At 33.0% G+C, this 26,828-nt stretch overlaps 15 protein-coding genes across 15 annotated transcripts; 8 read left to right on the forward strand and 7 right to left on the reverse strand.

Annotated features, from left to right (window-relative positions):
- Positions 1-297: 297 nt before the first annotated feature.
- Positions 298-1,629, forward strand: RPT4 (proteasome regulatory particle base subunit RPT4; the record flags this gene model as incomplete). The annotated part of the gene is made up of 1 exon (XM_003670113.1): positions 298-1,629. The coding sequence occupies one exon, from the start codon at positions 298-300 to the stop codon at positions 1,627-1,629; it is 1,332 nt and encodes a 443-aa protein (XP_003670161.1).
- Positions 1,630-1,775: 146 nt separating this feature from the next.
- On the reverse strand, positions 1,776-2,423 carry HNT3 (DNA 5'-adenosine monophosphate hydrolase; the record flags this gene model as incomplete). Its single annotated transcript, XM_003670114.1, has 1 exon — positions 1,776-2,423. The coding sequence occupies one exon, from the start codon at positions 2,421-2,423 to the stop codon at positions 1,776-1,778; it is 648 nt and encodes a 215-aa protein (XP_003670162.1).
- Positions 2,424-2,722: 299 nt separating this feature from the next.
- On the reverse strand, positions 2,723-3,187 carry CDC31 (centrin; the record flags this gene model as incomplete). The annotated part of the gene is made up of 1 exon (XM_003670115.1): positions 2,723-3,187. One exon carries the CDS (start codon positions 3,185-3,187, stop codon positions 2,723-2,725), a length of 465 nt encoding a protein of 154 aa, XP_003670163.1.
- Positions 3,188-3,472: 285 nt separating this feature from the next.
- On the forward strand, positions 3,473-5,695 carry TRE2 (putative zinc metalloprotease; the record flags this gene model as incomplete). The annotated part of the gene is made up of 1 exon (XM_003670116.1): positions 3,473-5,695. One exon carries the CDS (start codon positions 3,473-3,475, stop codon positions 5,693-5,695), a length of 2,223 nt encoding a protein of 740 aa, XP_003670164.1.
- A 140-nt stretch (positions 5,696-5,835) lies between these two features.
- NAT5 (peptide alpha-N-acetyltransferase subunit NAT5) lies at positions 5,836-6,348 on the reverse strand (the record flags this gene model as incomplete). Its single annotated transcript, XM_003670117.1, has 1 exon — positions 5,836-6,348. One exon carries the CDS (start codon positions 6,346-6,348, stop codon positions 5,836-5,838), a length of 513 nt encoding a protein of 170 aa, XP_003670165.1.
- Positions 6,349-6,678: 330 nt separating this feature from the next.
- On the reverse strand, positions 6,679-7,290 carry TMA16 (Tma16p; the record flags this gene model as incomplete). Its single annotated transcript, XM_003670118.1, has 1 exon — positions 6,679-7,290. The coding sequence occupies one exon, from the start codon at positions 7,288-7,290 to the stop codon at positions 6,679-6,681; it is 612 nt and encodes a 203-aa protein (XP_003670166.1).
- A 391-nt stretch (positions 7,291-7,681) lies between these two features.
- Positions 7,682-8,602, forward strand: TUM1 (thiosulfate sulfurtransferase; the record flags this gene model as incomplete). The annotated part of the gene is made up of 1 exon (XM_003670119.1): positions 7,682-8,602. The coding sequence occupies one exon, from the start codon at positions 7,682-7,684 to the stop codon at positions 8,600-8,602; it is 921 nt and encodes a 306-aa protein (XP_003670167.1).
- Positions 8,603-8,954: 352 nt separating this feature from the next.
- On the forward strand, positions 8,955-10,340 carry CLP1 (cleavage polyadenylation factor subunit CLP1; the record flags this gene model as incomplete). Its single annotated transcript, XM_003670120.1, has 1 exon — positions 8,955-10,340. One exon carries the CDS (start codon positions 8,955-8,957, stop codon positions 10,338-10,340), a length of 1,386 nt encoding a protein of 461 aa, XP_003670168.1.
- A 332-nt stretch (positions 10,341-10,672) lies between these two features.
- Positions 10,673-12,637, forward strand: APC5 (anaphase promoting complex subunit 5; the record flags this gene model as incomplete). Its single annotated transcript, XM_003670121.1, has 1 exon — positions 10,673-12,637. The coding sequence occupies one exon, from the start codon at positions 10,673-10,675 to the stop codon at positions 12,635-12,637; it is 1,965 nt and encodes a 654-aa protein (XP_003670169.1).
- Positions 12,638-13,105: 468 nt separating this feature from the next.
- On the reverse strand, positions 13,106-13,816 carry SRL1 (Srl1p; the record flags this gene model as incomplete). The annotated part of the gene is made up of 1 exon (XM_003670122.1): positions 13,106-13,816. One exon carries the CDS (start codon positions 13,814-13,816, stop codon positions 13,106-13,108), a length of 711 nt encoding a protein of 236 aa, XP_003670170.1.
- A 1,304-nt stretch (positions 13,817-15,120) lies between these two features.
- On the reverse strand, positions 15,121-17,013 carry BEM4 (Bem4p; the record flags this gene model as incomplete). The annotated part of the gene is made up of 1 exon (XM_003670123.1): positions 15,121-17,013. The coding sequence occupies one exon, from the start codon at positions 17,011-17,013 to the stop codon at positions 15,121-15,123; it is 1,893 nt and encodes a 630-aa protein (XP_003670171.1).
- Positions 17,014-17,428: 415 nt separating this feature from the next.
- ENV9 (Env9p) lies at positions 17,429-18,415 on the forward strand (the record flags this gene model as incomplete). The annotated part of the gene is made up of 1 exon (XM_003670124.1): positions 17,429-18,415. One exon carries the CDS (start codon positions 17,429-17,431, stop codon positions 18,413-18,415), a length of 987 nt encoding a protein of 328 aa, XP_003670172.1.
- An 831-nt stretch (positions 18,416-19,246) lies between these two features.
- CDC60 (leucine--tRNA ligase CDC60) lies at positions 19,247-22,531 on the forward strand (the record flags this gene model as incomplete). The annotated part of the gene is made up of 1 exon (XM_003670125.1): positions 19,247-22,531. The coding sequence occupies one exon, from the start codon at positions 19,247-19,249 to the stop codon at positions 22,529-22,531; it is 3,285 nt and encodes a 1,094-aa protein (XP_003670173.1).
- A 314-nt stretch (positions 22,532-22,845) lies between these two features.
- On the reverse strand, positions 22,846-23,556 carry NDAI0E01150 (uncharacterized protein; the record flags this gene model as incomplete). The annotated part of the gene is made up of 1 exon (XM_003670126.1): positions 22,846-23,556. The coding sequence occupies one exon, from the start codon at positions 23,554-23,556 to the stop codon at positions 22,846-22,848; it is 711 nt and encodes a 236-aa protein (XP_003670174.1).
- Positions 23,557-25,575: 2,019 nt separating this feature from the next.
- Positions 25,576-26,823, forward strand: DGA1 (diacylglycerol O-acyltransferase; the record flags this gene model as incomplete). The annotated part of the gene is made up of 1 exon (XM_003670127.1): positions 25,576-26,823. The coding sequence occupies one exon, from the start codon at positions 25,576-25,578 to the stop codon at positions 26,821-26,823; it is 1,248 nt and encodes a 415-aa protein (XP_003670175.1).
- Between the last annotated feature and the right edge of the window lie 5 nt (positions 26,824-26,828).

Below are 26,828 nucleotides of genomic sequence, written 5' to 3' on the forward strand. Positions count from 1 at the left end.
GAATCCATCGATCGACAGAAATTAAAAATTTCAAAAAGTTTCGAAACAAAAATCCCGAGCCGCTGGCCACACACACACCGGGCGATTTGCCACCTTTAAATATACGCAATATATATGTTATGTATATTTATCTATATGGAAGTATCTACTTCAGAAAAGGATCTGGTTGCTGGATACTGCAAGAATAACTGAACAACTGATCTTCTGAAGACCTTGAGAGTTCTGAAACAATTGATACTGCCCGCCCTTCCTTGTACCACCAAGAGTTAACGAGATCACACACATATACAAGAAAAAATGAGTGAAGAACAAGACCCTCTAATGGCTGCTCTAAGCATGGATGCAGAATCTGAACAACAACAACAATCAAATGCTCCTGGCTCTGCTGAAACTGCAACCTCCAACACGGACGCCCCACAACAACAAGCTGCAGAAGAAGAAGTACCAAGAATTGACCCGGAACAAGAAGCTCGTAATAAAGCCCTCACGCAATTCAAAAATAAGCTATTAGAACATAGACGTTATGACGATCAATTGAAGCAACGTCGTCAAAACATACGAACTTTGGAGAAACTTTATGACAAGACTGAAAATGACATCAAGGCATTACAAAGTATCGGACAATTGATCGGTGAAGTCATGAAGGAATTATCAGAAGAGAAATATATAGTTAAGGCCTCCTCTGGTCCACGTTACATTGTTGGTGTAAGAAATTCCGTCGATAGGAAGAAATTGAAAAAGGGTGTTAGAGTCACTTTGGATATTACTACATTGACTATTATGAGAATCTTACCTCGTGAAACTGATCCATTAGTTTATAATATGACTAGTTTTGAACAAGGGGAAGTTACATTTGATGGGATAGGTGGGTTAACTGAACAAATTAGAGCTTTGAGAGAAGTTATTGAATTACCTTTGAAAAACCCGGAAATTTTCCAAAGAGTTGGAATAAAACCACCAAAGGGGGTATTATTGTATGGTCCACCTGGTACTGGTAAGACTCTTTTAGCTAAAGCTGTTGCGGCCACAATCGGTGCTAATTTCATTTTTTCACCTGCTTCAGGAATTGTAGATAAATATATTGGTGAATCTGCTCGTATTATTAGAGAAATGTTCGCATATGCAAAAGAACATGAACCTTGTATCATCTTTATGGATGAAGTAGATGCCATCGGTGGTCGTAGATTTAGTGAAGGTACTTCAGCAGATCGTGAAATTCAAAGAACTTTAATGGAATTATTAACTCAAATGGATGGGTTCGATAATTTGGGTCAAACTAAAATTATCATGGCAACAAATAGACCAGATACTTTAGATCCTGCATTATTAAGACCAGGTAGATTAGATAGGAAAATTGAAATCCCATTGCCTAACGAAGCTGGCAGATTAGAAATATTTAAGATTCATACTGAAAAAGTCAAAAAAATTGGAGAATTCGATTTTGAAGCTGCGGTGAAAATGAGTGATGGTTTTAATGGTGCTGATATTCGTAATTGTGCCACAGAGGCTGGATTTTTCGCCATTAGAGATGATCGTGATCATATTATTCCTGAAGATTTAATGAAAGCTGTAAGGAAAGTAGCAGAGGTCAAAAAATTAGAAGGTTCATTAGAATATCAAAAGTTATGATACCTGTACATAACACGTGGCCTACACAATATATATATATATATATATTATATTATATTATATCATATTATATAACCCTTAAAATCTTACTAGTACACCACTATTAGATTAAAGTAATCTTTTACCTAATATTATACAAGATAAATCTATTTCAGCTTAAAATGATTCTCAAACTCTTCATTGAGATGTTTCTTCAATTTAGCAAATTGATTCTTAAAATTCGCATTACAATAACAACAAATCAAATCGCCATGTTTAACTAAATCAATCATTTCATCTCTTACCGGTATTTGCTCTAAGGGTAAACTATCCCATTTTCTATAGAATTCACTATTAAATGAAAGATAATGATTCTTATATTTTAACTTTTCTGAATGGAAATCCTTAGTAATAACATGAATATGTAAATTTGCCATCGATGGAACACTATGAACTCCTACAGTAATGAATTTATCAATAAAAATTTCCATGTCATTAAAATCTTCAATCTTATCAAAAACATTGGGAATTGGCTTAACTAGTTTGTATTTAGAAGTGAAAGTCTTGAAAATGTATTCTTGAGCCATTCGAACATACTCTTCAAGAGAATCTTTAATCCTATCAGTAAGGGCAATAGTAGGATGTTGTAAAGTTAACTTCCCATCTCGAGGAAGAATTAATAAATGACACGTTGACTTAGGGAATTTATCGTTGATTATCGTGACTTTTTCATCATAATAAACTAATTCTTCTGAAGGAACCTTTTGAGGATTCTTAACATATATTTGTAGTGCTGATTTCCAAAATGAACTCATAAGATTATGGGTGATGTCTTTTGTGTGGATCTATTTCTTCTGTCTGTTCCCTTTCATATCTTGCGAACTACTCCCCTTTGAACGACAAAATATGGTGAATCCATGTTCAGTGACAACTAATATAACCAAATTAATGCATTTCTTTTTAGAAATATAATATATAGACAATCTATAAAATAAAAAGTTAAAAAAAAAAAAAAGGTATAGATGAAGACGTCTATTTATAACTGAATGTCCATGTTTTTGAGTATTATAGTTACAACACTAGTGGAGTTTTTGTATTACCTCCACTTGGTTACTTAGCTGGTGTCGGTGCAAATTGAAATAAATTCTTCTTCATTGATACCTCCATCACCATCTAAATCAAATTCATCAATCATTTCTTTCAATTCTTCATCTGATATCCTTATATCTAAACTTTTTGCTAATTTTTTTAAATCCTTCATTGTTATTTTCCCAGTACCATCTTCATCAAACAAATGGAATGCTTTCTTAATTTCCAACATAGGATCTCTCTCAAGCATCCATTGTATCATTATCTCTTGAAAATCTTCAAAATTAATTAAGTGACGACCATCTTTATCATAATGAGATATAAGTTCTAATAATTGTTTCTTATCAACTTCAAACCCTAATGCTCTTGTAGCCGCTTTAAATTCATGGAAATCCAGATGTCCATCCTTATTTAAATCAAATATATTAAACGCTTCCAAAATATCACGTTTCTCATCTTCATCCAATTCAGCATCTGTATTTCTATTCATATTTGTTATTGTTGTTATTCTCTTTTGGGGATTTTCATCTATTAATCATCAATCAATGTAAGTCTAAGCCTTTATATTTTCATTTTTTCTCAATTAAGTAAACGTAACGTTAGCGCTAAAGATCCATCAATTAAAGAGCTTGGAGATATTTTCATTTATTTATAAACATAAACAATGCAAAAAGAAGAAAACGTGGCAGAAATTGAGGAAAAGAATATAATATATCCCTAAGATAATTCAAAACAATTACATCCTTATTCCCCAGAGAATTATCTCTCTATTATCATGAATTACAACCGAATATCCATGGTTGATAATGATGCCATGGATCCCATGTTCATAGAAGAACCAGATTCCATGATCACGAGACCGACAATGAAGGAACAATTACACAATAAGGTTATACTGCCGATGAAATATAATGTCGTCGATCCATTTAATGACATTATTTCGTTAATGGATAGGAAATCTAATAATGTTTTCAATTTCCAATTATGGAGACGGTTCATTTATTTTTTATTAGTGGTGTTCGTTTTAATATTTATCTCACAATATGATAGAATTCGTCATTATAAACCTATTGATCATGATTTAATAAGAGAAGAAGTACGAGATTGGATTGATTTAAATAAATTTGAAAAAAATTGGGAATATTTATCTAATCTACCTCATTGTTCAGGAACGAAAGGTGATGAGACTGTTAGCCAATATGTGATGGATTCATTTTTGAAGAGTGGTATGAAAAATGTCAAATTAGAAGAATATAAAGGATACTTGAATTATCCCTCTAATGAAACTCATTCATTAATTGTCTTTAAAAATAATGGCACAGATGAAATTCTTAAGTTCGAATTAGGTGAGAATAATTTTAATCCATTAAGTTGGAATGGTAAAGTGGAAAATTCATTCCTTATTTATGGTGGAGATGGTACCAAAGAATCTCTACAAAGAATCTTAGAAAATAATAATAATGATATTCTGGATCATCGTGATAATTTTGTACTCTTACTACATTATGATGGTTTAGTAAGTGAACAATTGATATTAGCACAAATGTTAGGAGCTAGAGGGGTTCTATTTATATCTGACAAATTTGACCAAAGAGAGGATGTTATACTAATGAAATCTGTTGCGATTCCTCAATTCTACACTGGAGATTTGTTAAGTCCCGGTTGGGAAGGTAATAGTGTTCGAACGATAAGTTTAAATGAATCAGATGCTATCCCACATATACCGACTTTGCCCTTATCATATAATCAAGGACAACAACTACTGTCATTAGTAAAATCTGAAGGGAAAAATGGTATACGTGTATCATTTGAAGTTAAAACCATCGTGGAAAGGCGTCATCCTGTTTATAATGTGATTGGGAAGATTGAAGGCAGAGAACAACCAGAAAAGGCAATAATATTATCGTCATCTAGGAACTCCATTCATCATGGAGCTGTTTATCCAAATTTTGGTACAACAATGTTATTACAATTTGTAGAATTGTTTCAAATTATAAAGAAGAAATACAATTGGAAACCATTAAGATCTATTTATTTCGTGTCATTTGGTGGGAATGAATATAATCATATTGGATCTACTGAATTTTACGAAAAATATTCTTTACCCTTACAACAAGAACTATATTCAATTGTTGATATAACAGAATTAGGTATTAATGTGATGCATTATGCTAATTCAAGTTTGAAAATTGAAACACATCCATTATTGAAAAATTTATTTGAAGATACTACTATGGATCCTAATATGAACGTATCTGTAAGTCATGTTCAGCATTATGGTGATTGGATTCCATTTTTAGCAAATGGCATTCCAGTGAGCGTGATATCTGATCCTGATTTAAATCTTCATAAATACCCTATACATACCAAAGAAAGTACCTTTGCCAATATTGAAGAAACATTAAAGGATAATAATAGTACCGAAGCAATTCAAATATTTGAGATTACCATTTATATTTTAGACAAGATATTAAGGTTAGTTGATGTACCAAATATTCCATATGGTTTAACAGATTATGTTGAAGTTGTTGATGAGTTATTACACAGTTTAGAAAAGGATCATTCCAAGAAATTAAACTTTGATAAAATGATAAGAGCTTTACTACGATGGAAAAAGATAGGTACAGAAAGACAAAAATGGCTTAACAAATGGCAATCGCATATTTCTTCTTCCAAAAGTAAGAAGAAAAATCATAAACATAACGATATTGAGTCGGTGAGTGCGAGACGAGAGAGATGCGATTGGAACAATCGATTGACTGATATTGCAAAGAAGACTTGTTCAGAGTATGGTCTCACAGGGAGACCATTTTATAAGGCATTATTATTTGGACCAACATTCTTACGCCAAAGAAGTGACCAGGATTCATGGAGTTTCCCCGCAGTTAAAGATTCCATTATGAATCTAGCTTGGACAAGCGCACAAAAAGAATTAGATGACGTTGCTAGATTATTACAATTATCAGCTAAACCATTCTTAAGGAATAATGCTAACTAATAGTATATTAGTATAATAATAATAAGTTCTCATATGGACGTTAATAGATGAATATTATACATGATAGATGCGATAATTTTGATTTTTTTTTCTCTTTTATAAATTTACAGAGGCAACACAATATGGATGTAGGTATTATTTCATGCAATGTGTTTCTTTAATAAAACGGCATCGGCAGAACCTTTTGGTTGGAAATCTTTAAAAAAATCTTGTAAAGGAGAAACTTCGGTATCAATTTCAAATCCATGATTCTTGTACCATTCAATCTTGTTTGTTTCATCAGTGGGTACATGTACATAAACATTATGTTGATGATGTGATTGACATTGTTCCTCTATATAATTCAATAATTTAGTACCAATTTGGTTCCCTCTATATTGTTCCAATACTGTCATAAACTCAATATGAACACCTTTCAAGAAAATATCTGATTTTTTCTTAGGGAAAAGCTTTGCTTTTACACATCCGACAGGAATTTCACTATAATAAGCCAATTGAGTGAAAAAGGTTTCCTTCTTGGCATTACCTTTTGGGAATAATTCTTGGAAGAATGTTTCCGGGAATGTCAAGTTTTCTTCAATGGCAGCTAATTTGACTACTACACCGAGATTATTTTCGTAGACATTATCTAAACCGACTATATCACGTCCCATTCCTTATTATATATCAGTTTGCCTTAGGATCTTATTATCTTTGAGTGCCTTTATACAACTCTATTTAAAAGCTGCTCGAACTTTCTTAAACGCTCTGTCTTGTAGCTTAACAATACATACGTACAATTGATGATAATTGAAAAATTGTGTTGATGTTTTACATCCTGACACCACTGCTAATGGCGGTTATTTTCTATTTACTTTTCACCTTTCCTGCAAGGAATCTATCGATTATATCAACCAGTTAGTCATTCATTTGCTCTTCTATTGTTTTATTTATGATTAATTCTTTTATTATTATATTATATTATATTATACAGTTTTATATTATTATTCCATATCCACATCTTCCTTCGCAAGAGCTGCTGCATTAGCTGCAGCTTCTTTAGCGTCAGCTGTTATAGTAGCAACATTCCCCCCTGCAACTCTTTCACCTTTACTATTTATTCTAATTAATTTCAAAGTACTCATGGACCCAAAACTATGATTCCATTTTCTTAAAAACTCGACATTTTTCTCATCATTTAAATCAGGACAAAGGAATCCCTTCTTGAATTCCTCCATTTCCAAATCCCTTTTCCCTTGTAAGATCAATTGCTTATTAGTAGGAGGTCTATTAGCTCTTCTCTTCTTTTTCAAGTCATCTAACTCGGCATCATCTCTAGAGATGAATTGTTCAATAAATATAATAGTTTGATCGTTTGAGAAGGCGCGTATGTCTTTGAATTCATCCATATTTATCACATCTTGAATGAATTTCACACGAGATAACTCATTAGATTTACGTTCATTATGTGCCTTTTTCTTTGAGGCAATCTTACCTTCACGTAATGTGGCTCTGTTTAATTGGTGGAATTTCCTACCTTTGGGATGAACAGTGGGTTTCTTACCGTTGGCATTCATGTTCTTCTTGATTTTGGATAGCGATTTAGACACGGGCATTATCGTTTGTTTATTTGTTTGGGGTAGTATTCCTCTGTTGGTTGATTTTTGTAGTCTATTTAGCTATAACTGCTGACTATTACGACTATCTTTCTTATTCACTAAAAGAGTTTCACCTCATCTCATCTCATCTCATCTCATCTCATAAAATTTTGACAAAATTTTCGGTTTTTTCTATCAAATTGAGAGACCCCGCCTGTATAATGTATGGAAACTGTGCGTGTATTGCATTACAGATCTTACAATAAGGGTCTCTTTCTTTCATTATATCTGTCAAATATTGGAACTGTATAGGTTGTTCCTTTAGTTGACTCGTTATATATAATTTTTGACGACCAATCTGTTTGGCTTTGAATTAACAACAGTACCTCATACAGGTCAACGACTCACAATGGCAACATATAAATTATTATCACCTAAATCATTTGTCACCCTTTTACAAACTGAGACGAATTCAAGAATCATCCCCATCGATGCAACATGGTACCTACCAAACTTGAAAAGAGACGGTCATGAAGAATTCCTTACCCAGGAAAGAATTCCTCGTGCCCTATATTTCGATATAGACGGCATTAAAGACAGGGAATCACCATACCCTCACATGGCACCTTCATTATCCACTTTCAATAAAGCAATGAGCCAACTCGGTGTCAGAAGAGACGACATCTTGGTGGTTTATGATAGAATCGGGAATTTTAGTGCTCCTCGTTGCGCATGGACTTTAGCTTTATTTGGTCACCCCACAATTTATCTATTGAATAATTTTAATGTTTATAAAAAGGAAGGATACCCGTTAGATACCACCACGATATCAAAGGATTCTCCATACCATGAAACAAATTATGCTTCTGATGTGGATTTATCTAAGCAAGAAATCGTCCCATACGATCAGATGTTCCAATTGGTTCAAAATGATGCATTGGCGAAGGAATATAATGTATTCGATGCAAGAGCATTAGGAAGATTCGAAGGTAAGGATCCGGAACCAAGACCTGGATTACCGTCGGGACATATTAAGGGTGCTCAACCTTTGCCATTTACTGAAGTTTTGGATTCAAATGATAAGACATATCCTGAGGATGAGGTTAAGATGAATGTGAAATTACAAGATGCCTTTAGGAAATTGAATAACCAATTTGATCCAAAGAAACCAACCATTTGTATGTGTGGGACAGGGGTTACGGGAGCAATCATTAAGAACGCTCTTGAGATCTCTGGTGTGCCCAATGTAAAATTATATGATGGTTCATGGACAGAATGGGCCTTAAAGGCTGGTGATGATTCATCATTGATTGCAAAAAACAGGGAATGAACCTTGTAAAAACCAATAAAACACAGGTGACTACATACATACGTACCTATATTACATTATATAACTTATATAATATATAACTGCTCATAACATAACCGATTGATTCATTGGATCTGTATGTAATCGCTTGTTCATCTCTGTTCGAAACCTCTCGGCAATCTTGTCTCTTTACGTAATATTAACATAGTGAAAAATTATATTACAAAATAAACATGGGCTATTTAAGAGATAATGGATCGATGGATGGATTCGAAGCAGATGATAATTTGGGATACACGTTTATTCTTTAAAGCCTGCCACTCGGTGGAACATTTCATTTTTTCTTACATAGTCGCCAGCTTATATCCTAAAAATGTCGATTCTACCTGGACTAACAGAACTAACACCAGAATTATACCTAGACGTCAATAAAACTCACCAACTAACTTTAAAAGAGAGTACAGAATGGAAAATTGATATACCGACTTCTTCTAAATTGACCATAAAGATAAGGTCAGGGATAGCTGAAATCTTTGGAACAGAATTAGCAAATGATATTGAATATGTTTTCACCAATTGGAAAATATCACTACTCGCTGTAGAAGATGTAATATTAGAATGGAAATGTCCAGATATTTCCGGTAACAAAGCTTTAATAATACAACAAAACACAACTTCCAAATTTGTTTATAATTTACACTTTGCATTGGATAAACTAAGAACGGCAAGTTTCAATGGGCCTCGTATTATGATTGTTGGTGATACAAATTCTGGGAAAACGGCACTTTGTAGAACATTATGTTCTTACGCTATCAAAAACATGCCTTATCAACCATTATTTATTAATTTAAACCCCAACGAAGGAATATTTACTCCACCTGGTTGTCTGTCTGCGACTCCAATATCAGATCTATTAGAAGTACAAGCTCAAACTTGGGGTCAAAGTATGACTAGTGGTGCTACTGTACTACATAATAAACAACCCATTGTGAAGAATTTTGGGCTTGAAGAAGTCACCAAAAATAAACCGTTATATCTGAATTGTATTGATCAATTGGCCAAAGATGTTAATGAAAGATTACAAAATGATGTTATTGTACAACGATCAGGGTGTATAATAAATACTCCCCCATTATCTCAATTCTATGATAATGCAACAAATCAATATGATAGTTATGACGGCTTGCTTAAAATTATTCAATGTTTAAATATAGGTATCGTGGTAATATTAACTAATGATACCGATGAAGAACAAGAAAAGGAAAAAATCAATAAGTTATTTGACAAATTGAAATCTATAATAGATCAAAATTCAATTATAAGATTCCCCAAACTAAGTGGTAGGTTTCAAGATGCAGATGATACATATAAAAGATCATTACAAAGAGCCGCAATTAGAGAATATTTTTATGGTACACCAAGAACTGTACTAAGTCCTTACGCAGCAGGTGCAGATTTCGATGAGATTGTGATCTGGAAATCAATGGAATTGAATGTAAATATGCAACAAGATATGATAAATCCCTTTCAACTTGAATCAGTCCCCATTGAAGCAAATGTTTTACAACATGCATTAGTAGCCATCACATATGCTGATAGAAAAGCATCAAGTGAAGAGGTAAGTAAGGCACCAATATTAGGTTTTGGTTTAATTACGGAAGTCAATGAAAAGAGAAGGAAAATATGGGTCTTATTACCTGTCCCAGGGAGGGTACCCAATAAGGCCATCATTTTAACGTCTTATAGATATTTAGAATAGAAGAGTATATATCTAATAAATAGACGAAAAAATAATACGATAATATCTTGATATAGTAAATCGAGTGTTATAGACGCAAGGTTGTTCATAGAGCAGATTGAATAACTATGTATAGAAGTACAAATTATATTACATTTTCACTTATGAAGATGCTTTATATGAAACCTCGTTGATATTTATTATGTGTCGCAGCTATCAATTTAAAACGTGAAGTACCGATTACAAAAAATAAACCCAAGTTAATGGTAGAAGCATAAAACACAAAACTTTTAAAAAGGGCCATAGTGTTTTGACTTGGTTGTCAAGTTAAAAGATAAAAGAATACTATTGTAATGGGATTGGGGCTGCCAGAACAAACAGGGTTCGAAATAGTTTCCAATGTTAATACATATGAAGTTGCGATCCTAGTATTGATATACATATATTGTTATGAAGATGATATACCTTTCAAACCAGATTTGTTTTTCGACTTAATTTCACCCACTATTCATTCTCCGGAATTCAATCCATATCTTGATTCGGATCGACGTCTACTCAAAGAAGTTCCAATACCAATATTTGAAGATGTTTCGAAATGTGTACAAAAGCACTGTGGAAGACAAGCTGTAGTAGAATTATTGGGGTATCTTTATGCAATTAAAGATTTGGATACGATTACTCAATTAATTAGAACGTTATACAATAAAAATATAGTGGAAAAATATACAGATTTGAACAAGAGGGAAGATAAAGCATTCAAGTGCGTCACAAGGAAAAGTTTCTTAGGTCGATTCATGGAGAGATGTTACAAGAAATTCCATGTAGCCGATTTTGAAGAAAATACAAGATTATGGGACGATTTCAAAACTGTGAACGAGTCATTTAGGTGTTCATTCCTACGTCGTCGTCGAATAGATGGAGATTTCCCAAGACGTAATTTTAGGCATTTAAATGATGTAAATGATATAATGAATAACAATAGTTATGACAGTATAATATCGATTTTTGATGTTATGGAAAACACAATTGATGCAATAAAATCCGGGTGTGAACGAACAATCTGTATATCACCAGAGCATTTCCAAAACTTAATAAATTGGAGAATTTATGAAAATTATAAAATAGAAAACTCATCAAGACCAAATGTTTCGTCATCATCATCACGAATAGATGACTTCTTAAATAATGTTTCATTAAATGATATGACTAAATTCCCATCATTGCATATTCTTCGATATTTAAAATATGTTTCAAACTTATATTACAAAGATGCCTTGGACTCATTACATAAATATTTTGACTATATGTTATCACAAAATTCCAATAATTATTTCCATCTTTCATTATTATGTTTAGCTACATTTTATTCATCATTCCATGATTGTGAAGCAGCCATGAAAGCATTTGAAGAAGCGACGAAAGTCGCTAGAGAAAATAAAGATACAACGACACTGAATCTTATAATGATATGGATGGTCAATTTCATAGAAGAATATCCTCAATATTCGAAAAGATTCCAAGTTACCATTGATCAAATTGTTAAATATATGAGACGGAATTCAGATAATGAAAATGTTACAGTTTTCGAAAATGCTTATAGATTTGAATCATTACTGTTAATAATGAATAATAGTAATGTCATTGACATTTTGGAATCGTCATTTAAATATATGACTATTGTTTTGCAACATCCAAGAGCTGAATCTACTTTATTAAATATGATAAGATATAGACGGAATTTATGGAACACGTTAGGGTATACAAATGTTGCTAAAATGTATCAAACGTTTTTGAAAGAACAATATGATGAAACTGATACCCTTCAAGACATGTATGTTAATGGGTTAGAACAAATCCATGAGGGAAATTTCAATGATTTTCTACATATTAGCGACAGATTGAAAAATCCAACGTTGACGTATCAGGAATCTATGGTTTTAAAGGATTTAGAGATAAAATATTTGGTTGCTATTCAAGATTATCATCTGGCTATGGATAAACTTAACATTAGAAAAGATGAATGTACTTCTTTATTTTTTGATAAAAGATGGGAATTTGAATTTGACATTGAAAAATGTGACTTACTAATAGAAAGTACGAATGGTATTCGTTGTTTACCTAATTTACTGAAATTACTTGATTCCTCATCGGTTTCAAGAAATCAATTTCAAGCTATGGAATGTTTAATCTTATTAAGTGAATTACTTTTGCAATTGGGAAAGAAAGACGAAGCACAAATGTTAATGAATTCGAATATGGTTAAAGTGTTACAATTCCCATCCATAAAAGAGAGAGCATTTTCCATTTTAAATGCATGATATAGAAGAAGGATATATATATATATCATTAAGTATCTAATAAATCAGGTGAACAAACCCAATTATCTTAAAATATTCCAAATATTTTCTTTTTATAAATAAAGCGTAATATTACATAGATTTCTTTTAAGGGTACATTTTTTATATATTATATCTTTTTTTCACAGAGGAGAATTAATTGGTACTCTTGTTGCCATTTACCGTTCAGAGAATACTTTTGATTGATTTTTACTATCATAGACTATATAAAAAATAAAAGACTAGTAAATTGTCTTTAAGACGCAAGCAAATTGTATAAATAGCATAAGTTATTGAAAATGAGAAAATATTCCATTTTGTTTTTTTGAATAGAACCAAAAAAAAATTAAAAGTAATAGGTAAAATAGAGTCTATGAAGTTAGTAAGAAAAATAAAAATGGTTATCGTGTTGGTAAAAACAAAGTTACCGTTTCAGAAAAGCCACTTTTTTTAAATAGTTGTGGTGGTGTTAGACCATTTGAAAGTAGGGTTAGATGAATTGAATCTTGGAACGTTGGAGTTGACAGATGATGGTTGAGCTGTGACAGTGACATATCTAATTTCAGGAGAAGCTGAAACAGTGATGTATTTAGTGATTGGAACACAAGCGTTGAATGCAGCAGAAATATTCGATGAAGATGAAGAGGGGAGTGCTTCTAAATCGTTTGCATTTTTGTTGTTGTTCTTTAATGGTGAGAAGGAATCATCAGTAACAATTGGAGATGATGAACCGATGGTGGCAGTGACACTGGCGCCGTTACCACCTAAAGTGACAAAAACAGTTGAAGTCTTGGTGATGGTGGTAGAGGTTTCAGTTTCAGTGAAAGTAGTAGTTTGTTCAACGACGTTTGAAGCAGCTGCATCCTTCTGTTCAGCGGCAACAGCAACGGCAGCGCCAACAGAAGTGGTCGTGGTAGCGCCAACAGGAGCGATTGTGGAGGAAGCAGAAGTCAACCAGATTGTCTTGTACGAAGTAGAAGTGATAAAGAAAGTGGTGGTTTCATCAGCATAAGTCATGGTGTTCTCAATTGGTTGTAGAGAGAATGATGGAGCTAAAGTGGTAGTTTGTGCGACTGCATCAATTTGAGCAGTTTGGTTGCTGTACAACGCAGAGGCAGCTGAGGTCAATAGACCGAATAAGACGGATTTTTGGAACAACATTTGGAATTAATTTGAAATAACGTGTTGTTTAATGAATGACTAAAGTTAGAAGTATTTAGGATATGAAATAAAAATTGGCCTTTTTTTAATTGAACTCTTGGGTATGATTTCTTTTTCTTTGACTTTGTTTAAGGAATGGACGAGACCAGCAGATGGCTCAAAGGATTGGAATTATTTAGTAAGCTTTTTTGAATTGACTTGTTCGAAGTTCTATTCAAAGAAAATGCTCAAAAGATAGTGAGACATCATCGAGAAAAGAAGACGAATATTACTGAACCATGAGTGTTTTCGTGATATTGGAAAGCTTTATATGTATTTTGAGAAATCCTCGAGCTCGAGGTAGAGTTCGCCGTAAACAGGAAAAGGAAAAGGAAAAGGAAAACAACAGGAACACGAAAAGTTTTGGCGTCCGTCGAATCGCGTTTCCGTGTTTCCGTTTTTTTGGTCTTGGCATACGGTCGTTTCTGAAGGAGAGGCCACACTTTCTAAAACGAAAAATTTCGCGTGTCTGGCTCCGGAGGCCAGGGTGCAGCACCATTGACTGGCTTTTTGAGGTTACATAATCCATATTTTCTCCAATTTTTTATTGTTAGAGGCAAGCAGCTTTTTTGTTTTGTCTTTTTGTTTCAGAGTTGAAGTCGGAATCCCCAAATTAGGCTTTAAAGTTGGGAACCGCTAGACAAGCTTCTCGACGACGTGGAGTCTACATATATATTTGAGAACCGGTTCATTGTGCCCCTGCTGTAGTACCGGGCCTGTACGTGAGTACGTGCCTGGCTAAACTATTATCGATTACATACGTCTTACATTCTAGTTCGGAGCAACGTCGATGCGGCGGCTATTCAGTACAGTTTACGCAAGTATGTACGTCAAAAACCACCATCACTAATACACAATTCCCTGTCTATGTTGAATCGTCGCTCTACATTTATATAAAAGGCAGTCTGTATGCTTATACGTAGTGAGTATATGGTATAATATATATCTGTAGTGGCAATCCAGGTCAGTGTGATAACGCATATAAGCCTTAATTAATTTGTGTCGCTTGAAGGTATTGATAATATATATTTTTATCAGGGTTAAAATTATATATATAACGAAAATTATTATGGGTTCTCAAGAAAAACATCTAGACCTTCGTGCAACAAAAATGAAAATAGATTGGTGATAGATCTTTCTTTACTCTGTTAAGACACAATCATTGTAAAAAGTTCCAGATTGTTGTCTAGAACTTTGATAGTGCCACATCATCCACATTCTTACACCAGCAGAATGTTTGAAACAGTAACTGAAATAGGCCAAAACTACGTAAAGAACGATTTTGAAACATTCTTAATCTCAGCCTCTAGTGGAGACAGTGACATATCGCTTGACCTTTCTTCAAACCATTTTAATAACATACCAGAAATGAAACGACCATTATTAAATACACCCCTACTAGCATTATCTGTTTGATTTTTCAAAGGTATTATGAATTTCAACAATTCCAAAATATTAGATCCATATTGCGGTATTATCGAATCTATGTCTTGTTTTTGTGTAACTAAATTCTTGTAATATATCCCCAGAGTCTTTGTTAATTGATAAATCAATGGCAATTGAACTGCGTCTCCTTTATTGTTATTTCTGGAAATTCCAGATTCTTCAAATTTGAAAAACCTAGACCATAATAACTCCATTGTTTCATTTGGAACCCCATTATTAGAGTTCACAAGAATTTTATCCAAAGTTAAACAAATTATTAAATCTTCACTATTCATAATGACATCTAAAAATGGATATTTCGTCTTTTCCTTAATTAATTGACAGATAGTTGAACTTGGTAAGACGGTTAAAAGTTTCTGTACTAATGAATACAGTAACTGTGATAAGTTTTTGAAATATGTTGATTGATCTTTAGCGATTTTAAGAATAGTAGTTAATTGTAATAAATCATCGTTTTGAAGAAACATTGCATTTGATAAGCTTAGTAATTTCTTGAAAATATGTAAGAATCCTTGAAATTGCATGGGATCTTTAAAATGTTTAGTAATTTGAATGAATTTTTCTAATGTGATCTTTTGTAAAATTTTATCTGCATCTTTCCTTGATAAGATAGAATTTGATAATCCAATCAATGATGCAGCAAGGGTATATCCCTTCGTGGATGATAAAATTATTTCTTGATACAATTGTTTTTGATCTTTATTGGTATTTGTAGGATTAGCAGATATATGACCAATTATTGAAACAATTCTTCTCATCACAATTAATTTATTAGGATATTCTTTATCTGCCAGAATATTTAAAGCATCTAGTAAGGCCGTTTGAAGTTCAGTCACTGATTTAGGATAGTTAGAAAGATCAATATTGTCAGTTTCTGATTCCACAATTTTTTCAAAGAATTGACAAATATTGAATATAATTTCTGAACTTGTATCATCTATTGAATTTTCATCAGTCATTTCAATATCGTTTTCGCTGTTAGTACCGTCATTGGTATCTGATATATCAATATTAATGACCGTTTTAGAAACTTTTTCAATAAACTCTGCTAAAAATCGCATATATTCTAGTGTAATATCATTATTATTATTATTATTATTATTATCCACATCAATGACGTCTACTAAGACATCGGTGGTAAATAGTATTGGTGAATCTTCATTAAGGTACGTATTGGCGGAATTTTCCAGTAAATTCAACAAAGGTGTCTTAATATAGGGAGAAAATAGTTCACAATATTGGAAATTATCAATGAACAAATTCTTGATTAGGATAAGACTTCGCAATTGTAATTCTGATAATAACGCGTTATCTCCAGGGAAAGCGTTCGATGATAGTTTCAAAACATTACTGAAATGTTCTTTCAAGAATTGATTATATTCATCTTGTACCAATAATGCTCTATTTGTATCATTATCTACTATTGCATTTGCAATACATCTAATCAATTCGGAACATAGTTGCCACAGTTTTTCATTATGATCTTGGGCATTGAATGTTCTTGTCAAGAGAGAATTCAAACGATTGATCAATTTAGATAGTAAGCCGGATTCATACAATACTTTCCTATTATTTGGTTCTCTTAAAGATATAGCTAGATCATCTAATAAGACAACGAATTTATCATGGAATTCTTTTGATATTTGATCTTCGGAATTCTCCTCAAGTACAAATAAAGGTTGTAAGTCAAAAGCTAATGTTTCTAGGTCCATTAATATGCAGGTGAATTTTGTTCAGTATGCCTCCAAATGGATCAGAATATAATAAGCCCGATACGTAAAAGAATTCTATTCGAGGAACGAAACTGTTTATGTAAGAAGTTATCCAAAAGAAAATGTTTGAAGTATTAACACACAATATGCATATGGAATGTTACGTATTAACTTTACGTTGTATATTTTTCAATTTATTTTTTTTGTTTGTTTTATTTTTGAAATTTCGAGAAAGTAACAGAGCTGAGCAGCAAGGCAACAGACATAAAATACAACCATCCTTATGATGTCTATAAATAAAGAAATGATGACTGCAATTCTGAATTGAGAGATTGAATGTACGAATTGGTTGCTGGATGAAACGATAATAACGAAAAAAATTATATTTATAATTATATTATATTAAGATAACACAATGACAAAAAAGATGATAGACTTAGAAAGTCTGCCGTATTATGACCCATTGACTAATAAGAAAGTTGCTGTAATTACAGGAGGTAATAGTGGCATTGGTTGGTATACAGTATTACATCTGTATATGCATGGTGTTATAATATATATATGTGGACGGAATTCCCATAAGGTAAATAGAGCCATGAAAGATATTCAAAATGAAGCGTTTAGAAGACGATCGCTTGAGAAACATGATTTTAAAGAAGAACGTTCATTTGGTGCAATGATATATATTCATATGGACTTAACTGATTTGAAAACTGTGGAAAGAGGGTGTTTGAAGATTATTGGTTTAGAACGCCAAATTGATATTTTAATTAATAATGCAGCCGTTTTGGCGTTACCATATGAATTGACCAAGGATGGATTTGAAATACAATTACAAACGAATTATATAGCACATTTCCTATTAAGTTTAAGATTATTACCCTTATTGAAAAAGGGACATGGCAGAATCATTACGCTTTCATCCGTGGGCCATTTATTAGAATTTAAATATTGGAAATTGGATATTAAATGGGATTATAAACCAAATATGATATTCACATGGATACGATATGCAGTTGCTAAAACTGCATCGATTCAATATACGAAAATGTTATCTATCAAACATCCTGATGTATTATGTTTGTCATTACATCCAGGTTTAGTAATGAATACCAATTTATTTAGTTATTGGACAAGGTTACCGTTAGTAGGTATATTTTTCTGGGTTTTATTCCAAATCATTGGGTATTTCTTTGGTGTTTCGAATGAAGAGGGATCAATAGCAACAGTACGTTGTGCATTATCGGCAGATTTGACAGTGGAAAAGGATAATGGTAAATATTTTACCACAGGTGGAGTGGAATCTACAAGTAGTCGTGTGGCTAATAATCTTGATAATGCAGCGTCTACGTGGATATGGACAGTTCGTGCATTAAAAGAGCGAGGATTTGATGTCAAATGAGTGAGTGAAATTTCCCCTACGTTATACATTCTTCATATAAAAAAGGAAACAATTTATACAGTGATGATAAAAAATAGAATAGATAACATAGATTCATATTTTTTAAAAATACCGTCTAGACATAGTCATATTACATTGATTATAACACAAAAATGACGCAACGTATATATATATATATATATATATTTAATAGGATGGATGATTATCTTCAGGGAATTATGACTATTACTACATCCCATTGTATATGCATACACTCCTCTATATATTGGTTACACTAATTAATAGCAGCACTAAATCGTATATATTTGTTTGAATACGGCGTCAGCATTCACCCGCCAACTGTGTCTTTACGTAAAAGAACGTTTTACTCTATGAGCTTAATCCCATGTAACTTCAAAAGGTGACAGTCACCGTTACATACAAGCTGTGTCGTTTCATTGCAAATTGAAATGACACATATTGAAATGACACATAAATAAATATATAAATAAATAAATAAATAAGAATACAGACGCGCGCGACGCAACACAACGCTAACGAATAAATACTCCGCTACCGGAACATTTCCAAACTTTTTTGCTGAAAAATTTTGATCTTCTTAGTTAGTACACAGACAGGCAGACAGACAGACAGAAACAGTCAATCAGTCAATCGTTGTAACTTTTATACCGTCTCATCATCTGTCAAGTTTCTCGACAGACGACATCCAAATTTAGTCATTTTTTTCCTTATAAACAATCAAACCCTCGAACCTTAAGTCTATATTTGTTCCTAGGGAAACAACGACTCAAAACACTACATCCATCGATCAATCTATACCCAGTACAGAAGATGTCGACTTCCAAAGGTCTAGTCTTAGAAAACACAGCTCGTAGAGATGCACTAATCTCCATCGAAAAGAAATACCAAAAAATCTGGTCCGAAGAACATCAATTCGAATTAGACGCACCATCTCTAGATGATGCCCCCATCACCATGACCTCGGAGGAATTACATGCCAAATATCCAAAATTCATGTCATCCATGGCTTACCCATACATGAATGGTGTCCTTCATGCTGGTCATTGTTTCACTTTATCAAAAGTGGAATTCTCAATCGGGTTCGAAAGAATGAATGGGAAAAAGGCTTTGTTCCCATTGGGGTTCCATTGTACTGGGATGCCAATCTTAGCGTGCGCTGATAAGTTGAAAAGAGAAGCTGAGTTGTTCGGTACGGATTATTCAAACGTCCCAGTTGAAGATGAAACTGAAGAAGAAGAAACTAAGGAAGATTCACCAAAGGAATCTGAAGATGTTACCAAATTTAAGGCTAAGAAATCAAAAGCTCAAGCTAAGAAAGGTCGTGGGAAATATCAATTTGAAATCATGTTACAATTAGGTATCCCAAGAGATGAACTTTATAAATTTGCTGATGCTAAATATTGGTTGTCTTATTTCCCACCATTATGTGAAAGTGATGTGAGATCTTTCGGTGGTCGTGTTGATTGGAGACGTTCTATGGTTACCACTGACGCTAATCCTTATTACGATGCTTTTGTTAGATGGCAAATGAATAGATTAAAGCAAGCTGGTAAAATTAAATTCGGTGAACGTTATACTATCTATTCTGAAAAGGATGGTCAAGCTTGTATGGATCATGATAGACAATCTGGTGAAGGTGTTACTCCACAAGAATATATAGGTATTAAGATTGAAGCAACTGAATTCGCAGAAGGTGCTCAGAGGATTATTGACTCTGTTTCAACAATTGATAAATCTAAGAAAATATATTTCGTTGCAGCTACTTTAAGACCTGAAACTATGTACGGTCAAACTTGTTGTTTCGTTTCTCCAAAGATCAATTATGGTATTTTCGATGCTGGTGATTCTTATTACATTACCACTGAACGTGCCTTCAAGAACATGTCTTACCAAAAATTGACTCCAAAGAGAGGTGATTATAAACCAGTCGTTACCATCCCAGGTAAAGAATTCATTGGTACTAAGATCCATGCATCTTCATCCATTTATGGTGAATTAAGAATCTTACCTATGGAAACTGTTATCGCTACTAAAGGTACTGGTGTGGTCACTTGTGTCCCATCTAATTCTCCAGATGATTTTATGACTACTAAGGATTTATTACATAAACCTGAATATTATGGTATTGATCCTGAATGGGTCAAAAGTGATATCTTACCAATTATTCGTACTGAAAAATATGGTGATATAACTGCTGAAGCTATTTGTAAAGAAATGAAAATTCAATCTCCAAAGGATATTAATTTGTTAGCTGAAGCTAAGAAGGCTGCCTATAAGGAAGATTTTTACTCTGGTACGATGATTTATGGTAAATATAAGGGTGAAAAAGTTGAAGTTGCCAAGAATAAAGTTAAAGCTGATTTGATTGCCGCAGGTGAAGCCTTTGTTTACAATGAACCAGAATCTTTAGTTGTGTCACGTTCAGGTGATGAATGTATTGTTTCCTTGGAAGATCAATGGTACGTTGATTATGGTGAAGAATCTTGGAAAAAACAAGCTGTTGAATGTCTTGAAAGTATGGAATTATTTGCACCAGAAGTCAAGAATGCCTTTGAAGGTGTCTTGGATTGGTTAAAGAATTGGGCTGTTTGTCGTACTTATGGTTTAGGTACTAAATTACCATGGGATCCAAAATATTTAGTTGAATCTCTTTCTGATTCTACCATTTATCAATCATTCTATACCATTTCCCATCTGTTATTTAAGGATTATTTCGGTAAAGATATTGGTCCATTAAACATTAAAGCTGAACAAATGACTGATGAAGTTTTCGATTACATTTTCCAACATGTTGATGACGTTAAATCTGATATCCCATTGAGATCCTTGCAAACATTAAGAAGAGAATTTGAATATTTCTATCCATTAGATGTTTCCATCTCAGGTAAAGATTTAATTCCAAATCATTTAACTTTCTTCATTTATACTCATGTTGCCTTGTTCCCAAAGAAATTCTGGCCAAAAGGTATTAGAGCTAATGGTCATTTAATGTTGAACAATGCTAAGATGTCAAAATCTACTGGTAATTTCATGACTTTGGAACAAATTGTGGAAAAATTCGGTGCTGATGCTTCTCGTATTGCCCTAGCTGACGCTGGTGATACCGTGGAAGATGCTAATTTCGATGAAGCTAACGCTAACGCTGCTATCTTAAGACTTTACATTTTGAAAGAATGGGCTGAAGAGATCGTTAAGAACCCAGATGGGTTAAGAACTGGTGAAACTCATGACTTCTTTGATATTGCATTTGAACATGAAATGAATTCTTTAATTGAAAAGACATATGAACAATACAGTTTAACTAATTATAAGAATGCTTTGAAATATGGTCTTTTCGATTTCCAAGCTGCAAGAGATTATTATCGTGAAGCTAGTGGTAGTATGCATAAAGATCTTGTTGAACGTTACATTGAGGTTCAAGCTTTAATGTTGGCTCCAATTGCACCACATTTTGCTGAATACATTTATCGTGAAGTTCTTGGTAGAGAAGGTAGTGTTCAAACTACGAAATTCCCACGTGCATCTAAACCGATTGATCATGGTGTTCTTTCATCTTTAGAATATGTTAGAAATGTACAAAGAAGTATTAGAGAAGGTGAAGGTCAAGCTTTAAAGAAAAAGAAGGGTAAAGCTGCTGAAATTGATCAAAGTAAACCAGTGAAGTTAAATTTACTAATTTCTGAATCTTTCCCAGAATGGCAATCTGGTTGTGTTGAAGTTGTTCGTAGGATGTTTGCTGAACATACTTTAGATGACTCGAAGAAGATTAGAGAGAATATTAATCCAAAGGATATGAAGAGAGCCATGCCATTTATTTCCATGTTGAAACAACGTTTAACTACTGAATCACCAGAATCTGTTTTTGATAGAGATTTACAATTTGATGAAGTTGCCACTATTAAATTGACATTGAAAAATCTTCAAAAAGCAGCACAATCTTTGGATGTTCAAGAAATTAGTGTGATGTCCTTCCCTAACGGTGCTAAGGTTGGTAAAGATATATTTACTAATGAAGAAGTGCCACTTCCAAATGCTACTAAGATTGTTGAAAATGCTGTACCAGGTGCCCCAGGTGTTGTTTTCCAAAACATCTAAGGAGAAAAATAAAAATAAAATGAGAGCTGTAATGTAATTAACTAAAAAAAAATGAACGGTCAAAACATATAAGTCTATTAAATGTAAAGAAAAACAAGTGTATATTTTACTATAGAGTGTTAAATACATATAATAAAAAACTAATGTAAACAGACGAAAGATAAAGACCTTTATATATATATATAAGAAAAAAAAAAAATTCAGTAATTTTTGTAATGATGATGCAATTTTTTATTATGAATAATTATAAACTAGATATTTATTTGTAAAGTGGTGTTAAGCATATATATCGCGTACTATATTTTAATGTATTCTCATGAATTTGAAGGAGGATTTTTCCTTTCAAATAATACTTTCCCATTAGACATCAATTCAAATTTTTTAATTAAGAAATTTTTGGAATGTAAATCCTTAATAGTTGCCGTATCTATTTCCATTGAAACTTCATTTACGAATAGATATGGTAAAGAAGCCAATGATGATGAAAATATAGCTTGTTCGTTTAATTTATTCAACCTTATAAATTCTTCTAATTCATCACCATGTTTATGTTTATCTAGATCCACTACAGCCAATTCTGGAGAAATTTCATATTCTTTAGTTAGTATATCTCTGATTATTTTTGAATCTCTTTCTGATGATTTAATGAAAAGGACCATAGGAGAAGTTTCCAATATTTGAAAGAAATTGACTTCAGGATTGAAAGACTGAATAGGTGAAGAAGAAGTAGGTATAGGTGATAAGATTGACGTTGTTTTAATTTGATTTTTGATGGTTAATATTTCGTCATTTACTTTCTGTATATTTCTCAATTGACTTTCATCTAAGATATTTTGAGATATTAGTGTAGATTGTGTGCTACTTATTACTGAAGAAGCGTTGGTTGAAGGATTCGATAGTTTTTCCGAGTAATCATTCCATGTGAAATATAGGAATGATGTTACCCCCAGTAGCAGTAATGCTGACGATATGACTCTCAAATTTCTTTTAGATTTTTGTGATGTTTTAGATTTTATAGTTGACATTTGAGTTCTTGATTTTTTCCAATTATGGGTATATAATATTTTTGTAAGTTAGTTGAATCGACAGTTTTCACTTCGAGAGGAGATGTAATGAAGGACAAAGGGTAAATGGATTCTGCACTCTTACTAATTTATCTAATTATATACTTTTATGTACGTACGGAAATATAAATAGTTTAAGAGAGTAAAGTCGAATCGAGGATGGAACCGTATATTTAAAATCTTCTCATAAATGTTCCATTTAGGTAACCTATCCTTTCTTAGTAATTGGAGATGCTCGAGAAGCATTGCCTTCTTTGGGTATCAGTCTGCGACAACTCATTAGTAACCTCGGAACAATTACATACTTGTGTGAGGTGGATCTACATACACACGTATGTGAGTACAAACGTTCTGTCTGGAACTATAGAAAGAAGAATAACCAGAAGAAGAGGAGCAAACAAAGAGCAACTGCGCCTTATTTCCTTGTAATGCAATGCAATCCCACACCACTTTACATAAGTAAGTACATTAATACGGAAATATGAGGCGGGCCCAGAAGGGGAACTCTCTCTCTCTCTGTTTTGAAAGTCTGGGCGGATCAGCCTGGCTCTCTGCTGCTCGGCTCTGCTGGAACCTCTGAGTTTCACCGTCAAACAAAGCAGCAGCAGCAGACTCGTTGTCGTTTACGGACGGACGTATACTACTTATACATATATACATATCTATGTAAGAAATGATACGATCTATAAATAATTTGTATGAGAGTCGTTCCGTTCCGCATACCCGTGGAAGTTCTTTACGCGTTTACGCAAAAAAAGTTACGAGGGGAGCGAACGCGTAAAAAATCTCTCTCTTAGTAAATTTGTTTATTTTTGTAAAAGGTTTTAGCCGCCATAAATGGAAGGCGTTCCCAACTACATGGTAGAGTATTGTGCTGATTTGAGACTAGAGCCACGGGATCTCCCTGTTTTAGAATTTACTTAACAGTTATCAATATGAGCTTGATTGTCCTTGTTGTTGTTTTATTGATCATTTAACGGTTACTTACTAATGCATACGTTGATCCACTATATCTATTTGTCTCTGTGTATTTATATATTAAAGTAAAATTTTTCTCATCTTCTGTTTTATTACATTGTCCGTTATATATTCGACACCCCAGTTGGACGAGTTGATCCGGGCTACATATATTCCATTCACACAAATAAATAATATTTATTAAATACAAAGCTTTAATATCCCTTCAATATTAGTTTGTAAGTAAGTAATGAAGGTAATTTTGGTGTTTTTGACTTCAATTTCTTTAATATTTTAAGAAAAAGCTTATATTGACTTTTTCTCAGTTGTTTACTTTTGAAAAAATGAAGGCTATACCGCAAATTAAAAATACTAAACCAAAAATAAACAATGAGAAAATATTTGATACCTATACCTTATTTCTTTATGTTCATAAGAATGTAATTACATTCTCATAAGTGTTGTTGTTTCCTTATCGAATAATATATAATCGAATTGATATAAGAAAAATACCGGAAGAACTCAGTTGGTAGAGATACCGACAAATATGGTTGCTTATATTCTACGTTAGCCAGCCGCACCACATCGAATGACCGAATAATACATACATTAAGTGAATTTCAAGTTTTATGACTGTTCAGAGTAAGATAATAGGCAGGTTCGGATAGACTAAAATTATATTAACAAATCTATAAACTGACCTTGTATCATTGAGAAAAACAATCTTTAAATGTCGAATTCCACATGTTTCTTTCCCGCGTTAACTTTTTTACACAAACTGCGGTGCACGGGGTTCATCGGTTGCAAAAATGAGAATCCTAAATAGACCTTTTCTCCAATTTTAAGACATGACTCCGCTGTATGATTCCATTTGCAACCATTGTTAAGTCTATATGTAAAGTTTGGTTCATTAAAAAATACTAAAAAATATATTTATTCCTTTTTTTTTTTTGAGTGAGTATTTTGGTATTATTTTAAACTCAAATCTCAACTAAAGATAATAAACCCCGCTTTGAATCCAAGATGCCCGTATCTGCAGAAGAGGTACTATACCGAAGAAATATACGATCTGATAAAGATACCAACTCAACTAAAAATAGTATAAGACGTAAAAATTCCATCACAATAAAAAAACCTACTCTAGATTATTGTACCCCAATCTCGACTCCATTCCAAAGAAGACTTCAAACTTTCGCAGTTGCATGGCATACGTCATCTTTTGTTTTGGGTACCGTTTTTTCGTTGTTCGTTATATCAAAACCTAGATTATGGGTTTTTGTCATCCCATATATGATATATTTCTTCATTGACAGGTCGCCTGCCAATGGTGGCGTTGTAGAAAGATATTCCTTATGGTTCAGATCATTACCCTTTTGGAAGGCATATTGTGACTATTTTCCTATAACTCTAGATAAGACTTGTGATCTACCGCCTACATTCACCAAGAAAATAGGAAATGACCCAGCGAAAAAGGAAACAAAAAGATTAAGAATTAAGCTATGGCCTACCAAATATTATCTAAATTTTGAGAAAAAGGCTTCAGCTATGGATAATATGGAAGCAACCGGACCCAGGTATATATTCGGATATCATCCTCATGGAATTGGTGCATTAGGCGCGTTCGGAGCTATTGGAACAGAGGGCAGAGATTGGTCTCAAAAATTTCCTGGTATTCCAGTTTCTTTAATGACTTTAGTCACACAGTTCCACATACCATTTTACAGAGACTATCTACTAGCATTAGGCGTTACATCAGTATCTAAGAAAAATTCATTAAAAACATTAAACAAGAATCAATCCATATGTATCGTGGTGGGTGGAGCTAGGGAATCATTACTAAGTTCAATGGGTTCCACCGAGATCATATTAAATAAAAGAAAAGGTTTCATTAAGTTAGCTATTGAAACGGGTAATACAAGTTTGGTACCCGTCTTTGCGTTTGGCGAGACAAATTGTTATAATATCCTTAGAACAGATGACGATTCTTGGCTAAGAAAGTTTCAATTATGGTTCAAAGAAAATTGTGGATTTACTATCCCAATATTTTATGCACGAGGTATATTTAATTATGATTTTGGATTATTACCTTTTAGGACTCCGTTGAACGTTATAGTGGGGAAACCTATTTACGTAAAAGAAAAAATAGAAAATCCACCTACTGAAGTTGTTGACCATTATCATAATCTATATATCGAGGAACTGAAGAGATTATACTATGCGAACAATGAAAAATATGGTTTTGGTGATGAAGATCTAGAAATTGTAGGTTAATTGCA

Source organism: Naumovozyma dairenensis, chromosome 5 (assembly GCF_000227115.2).
Source record: "Naumovozyma dairenensis CBS 421 chromosome 5, complete genome".
NCBI classification, from domain to species: domain Eukaryota; kingdom Fungi; phylum Ascomycota; class Saccharomycetes; order Saccharomycetales; family Saccharomycetaceae; genus Naumovozyma; species Naumovozyma dairenensis.